This window comes from Atta cephalotes (genome assembly GCF_000143395.1).
Source record: "Atta cephalotes unplaced genomic scaffold scaffold00015, whole genome shotgun sequence".
Classification (NCBI taxonomy): domain Eukaryota; kingdom Metazoa; phylum Arthropoda; class Insecta; order Hymenoptera; family Formicidae; genus Atta; species Atta cephalotes.
This window is the reverse complement of record NW_012130079.1, coordinates 316,682-325,484: the sequence shown is the minus strand read 5'-3', so window position 1 is coordinate 325,484 and position 8,803 is coordinate 316,682. Positions and strand designations below refer to the sequence as shown.

The 8,803-nt window shown below is 33.9% G+C and overlaps 1 protein-coding gene across 1 annotated transcript; it reads right to left on the bottom strand.

Annotated features, from left to right (window-relative positions):
- Positions 1-1,920: 1,920 nt before the first annotated feature.
- LOC105618130 (uncharacterized protein DDB_G0284459-like) lies at positions 1,921-4,445 on the bottom strand. The gene is made up of 5 exons (XM_012199672.1): positions 4,428-4,445; positions 3,953-4,027; positions 3,537-3,846; positions 2,980-3,416; positions 1,921-2,520 (listed from the first exon to the last, which is right to left on the bottom strand). The coding sequence occupies exons 1-5, from the start codon at positions 4,443-4,445 to the stop codon at positions 1,921-1,923; spliced, it is 1,440 nt and encodes a 479-aa protein (XP_012055062.1).
- Between the last annotated feature and the right edge of the window lie 4,358 nt (positions 4,446-8,803).

Genomic DNA, 8,803 nt, shown 5'->3' with positions numbered 1-8,803 from the left:
TATATATATATATATATATATATATATATTTGAATTTGATGTTTGTAATGGATTTATGATGGATTTGCAAAAAATGAATTATTTGAAGCAAGTAATTAATATTTCAATATAGTACGTACTTTTTCTGTGTGTACTTAGTTTAAATAGTTGATAACTTATTTCGGATCGTATGTCATATAGAATAATTTACATTAATATTACATAAATACATATACACACAGAAAAATGTCATTTTTTGTATTATTAATAAAAGTAATTATTTAGTTGTTTTTTTTTCTTTTAAGTAATTATTATTTTTAACAAAGAATATTTTCTTAATAATAATATAATAGTTTTATAATAATATAATAGTTTTAAAGTATACTTATAACAAGAAAATATTATATAAAATTTTGTTAAAGAAGTCACCTCATATAATAAACAATTCGAATTTGTTTAATAATGTAAATAATATCTTGATTGTAAATAATATTAAATATTGAAATATGAAATTTACTAGGAATTCAAAATATATTTAGAATTTTTATTCAAAATATATTTAGAATAAATTTGATGCAATTGTGATGGACTTATAGATTTGTGGATATATGAATTTTTTTAAATACTTGAAACAAGTAATTAAAATATTTAAATACAATATACATTTTTATGTATGTAAAACCAATGAATAACTTTTAATATTCAAAATAAGTAATTAATCACTATCAGTATTAAATTTCTGTAAGAGCAGCAATTCATTTGCTATCATTTCATTTTTATCGTTATCGATTTTATAATTATCTCACGACACCTCGTCGCGTCGCGGCATTTCAGCCACATATCAGCATATATGCATATCTCGGCAATCATATTGTATTTATTAATTGTCCTCAGCGAATAATCTACGAAAATATCTTGCGTGCCGTAGCTCTTAACGTAAATTGACATAGGGTTGGCTTCGTCAATAAACATTGCGTGCAAAAGAATGAGTCATAAAGGATGCCATTGTTATTTTTAACTTGTCGCTATTTGCAATGCGGAATGATGTGCGAATCTAAGATTGATTTTTCAAAATAAAGAATTTTATTGGATTTTACTTGTTACAATGTATCGTTTACTCAGCATCGTTGAGTTCACACCACAAGTAGTAGAAAACTGTGTGTATCACCAATTACATGCTTCTTTCTGCAATAGGATTCTATGCTCTTCCTTTCTTCTTTTTCAGGTACAATATAAGGCTGAACAAAATATGATCATGTGATTTTGTTCGGATTAAAATCTTCTGGATATTGGTATTATTATTTAAACTCGTATGTCTGCTCTTCGTTCGTGTAATATTTATACACAAAGTAACTTACAAGTATAGCGTATACGCGCGCGCGCGTGTGTGTAAGTGTGTGTGTGTGTGTGTGTGTGTGTGTGTGTGTGTGTGTGTGTTTATTACGTAAAATACATACTAATTTCTATCTCTCTTTTTCTCTCATTTGTTATAACAAAATAAATATTTATTTAATATACTTCAGCATACCGACATACAGCAAGCCAAATGTCACATTGTGAAAACATTTTTTAAAAACATTTTTAACGCATTGCAGCAGCGTACAATTAATCTATCGCTAGTTTGCGATTAGTTTAGTCGGGACAATTAAATTGTGTAACGATATATAGAATAGATACTGAAGCAGGATAAATAAAAAGAACTATCTCTCAATAAAATAATATCAAAATAGCGATAATAATAAGCTTTCAAGAACACTTTTAACCTCACATTAAGACAATTAAGGCAAATAAGTTCAACGTTAAAATTCATATAGCTTTTTCGTGGTAAAAGACATTGTCGCATAATAATGGCGTATGCATGACGAAAAGACGTAACAAATATGGTTAATTAGATTATGCGTGACAGATCGTGAAAATGTCTAGGTATTAAATAACGCATACTTAAAATTCTTTCTTTAAAGCAGATTGTAATAACGCGGTACGCATCGATGTCACCAGCTTCTCCAGCTCCTCGACCTTCATCTTCAATATTTTGTTGTCCCTTTCCAACTCAGTTGCTCTCTTGGCCATTTCCGATTCCTTAGCTTTCTTGTTCATCCGTGATCTTCGCGAAGCCTCATTGTTTTTTTCACGGCACTCCCTATATTGAGCGAGGACGACATCCTCCTCAGAATCGCTTTCTTCATAATATCTCTTCCTCCCGTTTTTATCTTTCGTCTTTGTACTGGTGACAGTTACTTTCTCCTTCTCTTTATTTTTAGTAGTCGCTACCCTCGTTCTCTCCGATCTTCGAGATGCTACAGGAGACTTGGCCGTGGACGAGGTTATCGTCGATGTTGCGCGAGTCTCCATCCTTCGACGCGGCGAAGGTGGCGCCGGCGCCGGTGCCGGTGTCGGCGCCGGCGCCGGTTCGTCGATCTTCTCCGTTTTTACCTTTGTGGAAGTAAATGATCGTACTGACGATGACGTTGCTGCGTGCGGTCTAACTTTCAACGTCGAAGAATCGGTAGATATATTATTTTCCAGCGAACGTATTTCATCCTGTAATAAAAATCAATTTTAGAATAAATCGTATGAGTAGTTATAGCGATTGAATCAAATACTCCGCTAAATATGCACGAAAAAAATGATTTTGTTGAAATATCTAAAAATTTAGTTAGATACTTCAGAAGAATTTTGTTTAGACCATCAAAATAATTATATTGTAAGGAACTCAAATATGAGTAATGCTGAAAAAATCTGACATTCTCGTCTGCTATAATTATTTTGATAGATAAAATCCAATAAAATTACTTTCTGATGATCTGTGTACTTAGCTAAATTTTTTATGAGGAAACTGATTACTAGAATATTAAAACGTTTTGCAGCATTGTCATCAACATTTAAGCGTTTTACATATTACATATAATTATTCATGTTTCAACAAAATTATTTTCAGATACTTAAATTTTGAGATACTTTCAGATTACTTAAAATCGTTTTTTCTTTGTATCAACATACTTCCCAAAGGTATGACAATAAGTCGAAAGTATCCGATCCAGTCGTCTCGATCGTGCGTAATTCATCCCATGTTTCGCGCTGATTTGCGACGGTGTTAAGTGACGTCGGGCAAGCGTAATTCAAATCATGACTCTTGGATTGGAGTGACGCGCTAACATCTGCATCATACTGTTTGCTCGGCGAGGTGCTCTTAGAAGCTATAGATTTTGATGACATTAACCACGAGCTGGATGTATTGTTCTCCTCATTATTATATCCTAATCCATATTTATTAACGAGTTCCGATGGAGATAGCAGCAAATGACGGTTGTCATTTAATTCTTTAGTCGTCTTAACGGTATCCATCTTCAAATCCAACTTCTCATCAGTCGTTTTCGTCAAATTCTTTAACTCTTCCTCTTTTACAATCGAAACGCCGTTACCTTCGTATTTCGTATCTGGAACAAAGCGAATCCATACTAATGTTCTGCATTGATTATATCGGTCCTGATGAATTAGGTAATGAAATTCTATGCCTAATAAACGCCTAATAAAATTATTTATATATAAATGTATACCTGATAATTTAAACGTAGCCGATTCACCTATATGAAAATCGCATTGACCCTGGAACGTATCCATGCACCAACTGCTCAGATCCTGAAAGTCCTCTTCCCAGACGGAAAGTGCCACAGGATCCTCTTCTTTCGTAAGATTTGCCTTTGTGTGCGGGAATATCCAGGGCTCCTTCAAAAGCTCGGACTCCATAGTCGGGCTCAGCAGAGGAACTGTCTCCACCTTCATCGAGGTGACATCTCCCAGTGGCCGCGATCTCACGCCACGAGTAACAGATAACGGAAGCTGCTGACGGTTGCATGATTTTGATACCTGAAACGTTTGCATCTTCCCATCAATATCTGATTGTCCAGGTCCAGGTCCAGAACGCGATGTTTCACTGTCCCGGATCTTTTCTCAGAATCGGAACAGTACTTACGTTAATAACACCTCCTTCCTCAACTGAAATGTTGCTGGTTGTTGGACGTTCGTAGATGGGAGGGATTTTGGAAGCCTAAAAAAGGTAATTGCATCGATTAATAAATAAACAATTTGTGATACGATCCAATTAATAATAATAATAATAATACTAATATTAATAAGTGTAATGTCAGTAATAATATAAATATAAATATAAATACATTAATTTAATTTAATATTATTATTAAATAATTATTGGATTAATATTAATAATAAAATAACAAATAACAATCAATCAACTTGATTGTAAAGTTTATTAGATATGTAAGTAGATATATTTACTAGCCTTTTACTAAATTAATAAAATTCTTTAGTACAGACAATTAAATAGGTCGATTTAATAAATGGTTGCTTTCCAGACGTTGCATTGACACGTAATTCCGAGAAAGTTTTTAATGTTTGTACGAATAATCTGATAACTAATATCGGTCTACATCCACTCTAATCCTCATATTGCTGAGCAATATAAGCGAAATAGTAATTCATCATGATAATATCATATTATATAAACCGACAGATCCTATCTTATGGATTATAAGATTACATCTGTGGCATATGTAAAACGTTCGATAAATTTTGCATTCTTCCTTTCTCGTATCCGTTTAGTGAATTTAAAGCTAGTTGTCTTTCAATAAAATATGGTATCTATCTTGATTTACAATATATTTCGAGCACTATTATGCTTAGTCATCTCCGAGCTGCTCCAAAATGTTACGTCAGACAACTTCCTATATGCAACTTATCTTATCTTTCCATGTTTTCTTTAGCAATTACACGTTAGCTCGATTGTATCAAGAAAAGCAAACAGCTTGTTGTTTCCGATATAATGTTATATCGCCATTGTACTTTATACAAGAGACCTTGAAAATGTCTTTTAATTTATCCACTTTTGTATGGACTAATAAGACTCATTACAGTCTTTATCTCGTTTTTCTCCCTCGTGATATACCGCTCTTTGCGAAAGACTGACTTAGATATGTTTTTTTTTCTTCCAAGGTTTATCGATGGGCGGACAAGGCGCACTGCAGGAAAAGCTACAGTCCAACTAGTAGACTAGGCCGACTGGTTACGTAACGTTCGCTGTTTGGGCGCATGTGACTACTCCGATTCGAGTCTCGGCAGATCGGCGCGGGTTGCATCATACGGTTGCGGACGTCGGTCGCGGCGGCGCAGCACGGTGCGGTATATCGTAACTTGCGCACCTGATAGCGACCCTGCACTCGCGCGCATCAATACGACGCAAAATTATCGGGCCGGGAATACCCTCGAAGAAACTATATCCGTACGACCTGAAAATATATAGTTGCATCGACGACGCCGACGACACAACGACGACGATGACACGCGTCGCGCGCTCCAATCGATTCCTCGCGACTACGCAGCACTTTTCAATCGCTAGTGGGACCGACGGTTCCTGTCGATGGTTCGCGACGACATATTATACATCTACTTCCGCGTTTAGAGTTAGGTTTGTTTTTTTTTTGTTGCTGCATTGGACCGCGTCTGAATTTTCCTTCTTACTTTTGCCAAGTATCAAACAAATATCGATCTATATTTCACTTTAAATACAAAAACGTGTATGCTAGGTTAACTAAATAAAAAACAGACCTCAGATCGTTACATAATGAGCTGAACTCTTTTACGCGGCAGAACGTCGATTAAATATAACGATTTATATTCGAATTACTCACCCTCCCTGAAACAATCGGTATCGGTGTACCTTCCACTTGGGCTGAGATAGAGCTGATAGAAAAGACTCAAGGAGGGTTAAGTCCGTGTTCGCACTGTGCAATTATTTTCACTCGCTCGTCTCGCGCGATTGATGTGTCGGAATCAGGTGGACGTGCGTGGTTCGCTGTATACTCCGTCGTGTAGTCTCTTCGATCGTCGTCCGTGAAATGCGGTTGAAGAGGCGGTGGTGTCGGGGTTAAACCACGTCACGGGACAGTGTTGGGAGTTGCGATACGCATATACCGTCGTGATAACGTCATCCGCGACGAATCGAAAGCCGTCAAAAGCGGAGTGAGCTCACCGAGAGCGAATCAAGGCGAATCGCGGTGCCCGCGCCGTCGCGACGCGCCGGCCGGAACACGTCATGTGCGGTATTCGAGACAATAATCTTGCCGCTCGCCGGGAGTCAATAATTTATTGTTCCTTCATGCTGGTCCCAACGCGCGATCGTTCGTTTATCTTGCTGGACCGCGACGTTTTCAAGCTCTTTTTCTTTTCTTGACGCTGCATTTTACCGGTCGTTTACCGGTAAAATCACCGACTGGAGCAAGCGTTTCTCGTGTTTTCTGCAGTTCTTCGAGTCTCTTCTGAATCTCTTGAAATTGCTAGAGAGATTTTAATTAATTTGTAATATCATCGTTATTTATAATATGTTTTAATTTTTTATCAATTGTACATATATATATGTATATCTATGGAGTGACTCATAGAGAGACTAATTAATTGGGAATATATTAATGGATAAATGTGTGTATGTGTGTGTGTGGAATTGGAACGCGACTTGCGCGTTCATCGAGCTCTGAAAGCTTCGGCAAGAGAAAGCGTGCTGACCGGATATAAGAATAATTATGTCGCGTCGAATAAGAAAACTAATAGCGCAAGTCAACGCTAATGAAAGCAAATGGATGAATAATGCCTTTAAATAAAATTTTCTTTACTTTCCAATACATATTCCAATCTTCATAATAATATTTTGTTAAATTATTTTATTATAGAATTTATTTGTATACTATTAAAAGAATAAAAATAAAGATAATTGCAATTTAGTAATTTAAATGAAATGTCTCTTGTGTCATAAATTGTACGTAACATGGTAGTGCAGGTGCAAGTTTTTTATTTTATATTTTAATCGACACAATGTGTCGATTCGTTATCGTTCCTCGGTGCACCGAGTTGCAATAAACACAATCGACGATAGCTAGATGGAGTTGCAAGTGTAAACTCATGCTGCAATTTGTTGTATATGCAGTTAAGCAAGGTTTACATTTTCAGGATTCGGACCAAAATTACATTAGGGATTAATTAGGGATTAAAATTTCGGCTTTACAATTATGGTCCGAGGCTACTTTTAACTTTTGGTTCCAGTTTTTTTAGTTATAACGGTGACGTTACAAATATATAATACCGAAACTGAAAAAAAAAACGAACGAAAAAAATCAAAATCCAAACGGATTCGCCTAACCGGTAGGTACGGCAAAAGAACTGGAACCAAAAGTTGGATTTAGCCTCGGATTATTATCCGAAAATTTTCAGTTCGAGTCTCTGATTTTATTATAGCAATCAGCGTGTTAAGAATTTTTCAATAAATAGAAAAACTGGCAATTAAACAAATACAGACTTCTATAAATTATAATTTTTTAGTTAACTAGTTTTCTCAAAAAATATATCAAATTTATAGTGTAATGTGTACTTCTTTAGTTGTTCGTTTTTTAAATTAGAATTAAGAATTGGCACATTATCTATGCAGATCATTTTACGGTTTTAATAAATATTCAAAAAAACATTTAGTTGATACGTTTTTTATGGTGTACAAAAATGTTAAATAAATGTTATTAATGTTTAACGCGTTTATTAAACTATCAAAGTATCTTGTATAAAATTTTGTATTTTAAACTAACTAGTAAAAAAATCATTAAATAGATGTCTTATAAAACGTTTTTAATATTTTTATAAGATTTATTGTAATAAATATTTATTACAATAAATAATTTGAAAAATGCATTGAATTTTAAATGTTTATATTACAGTTATTAAACACATCTGAAATTAATTTTTAAAATTTATTAAACATATTTTGAACATCAGTCTATCTATTGTTTTAGTTAATTGTTGATAAAAAAGCATCGTATAAACCTTGCTTAACATTCTGTCCGAGAAAATTGTTGGAAAATCAACAGTCGAAGAATATATTTTCCGCATAGACGTAGTAAGAATAGATTGTACATTTTGATGAAGTTCTTATAGTTTAGAAAAATGTAGCTTAAAACATCTCTCTCTCTCTCTCTTCCTCTCTCTCTTTCTCTCCCTCTCTTTCTCTCTTAAGTATCAAATTGAAGCTGATATGTTCAATTATTCTTAATGAAGGAATTTATAAAATCAGAGAATGCGTAGTCTATACCTCTCTATTAGGTCTATGTCTGTGTTCTTTGTTATACACTGCTAGTACTGAAAATCTATAGTACATGTAATATGAACTATACTATAACTATAGATTTTTTGGTTCTCGCAGTATGAATAATGAAACAGTCAATTTTATGATATTTTTATTCGATATATATCCATTTCATTAAAGCGTAAGCTGAACTTGTATGAACAAACAAGGCTATTTAAAACTAAAATAGAGATACGTTCCTCTTTATCATGAAAAAAAGATTTCTAGAATAATTTATGATTATACGAGACTGTTTCTTCCACGAATTCGCGTATGAGGAAACTGAATAAATTTGAAGGGTCTCAGCAATGACGCATTCCGCATACCAACGACTTCTCCTTTTTCGTCCACGAATATAATTATCGTACAGGCATCTCGCAGACTACTGCAATCTTCCAACTGCAAAATGAGATTTTCTAAATGATAGATTTATGATAATTTAATGAAGATTTTTGGTTTTGTAATATTTAATATTAAATATTAAAAAGAGATATAATCGTAGAAAGACTGAGAGAGAAAGAGAGAGAGAGAGGGAGAGAGAGATATTTATAAAATTTTAATTCTGACAAAATTTATTTAGTTATTACATGTATGCTTAGTATATATATATATATATATATATATATATATATATATATATATATATAT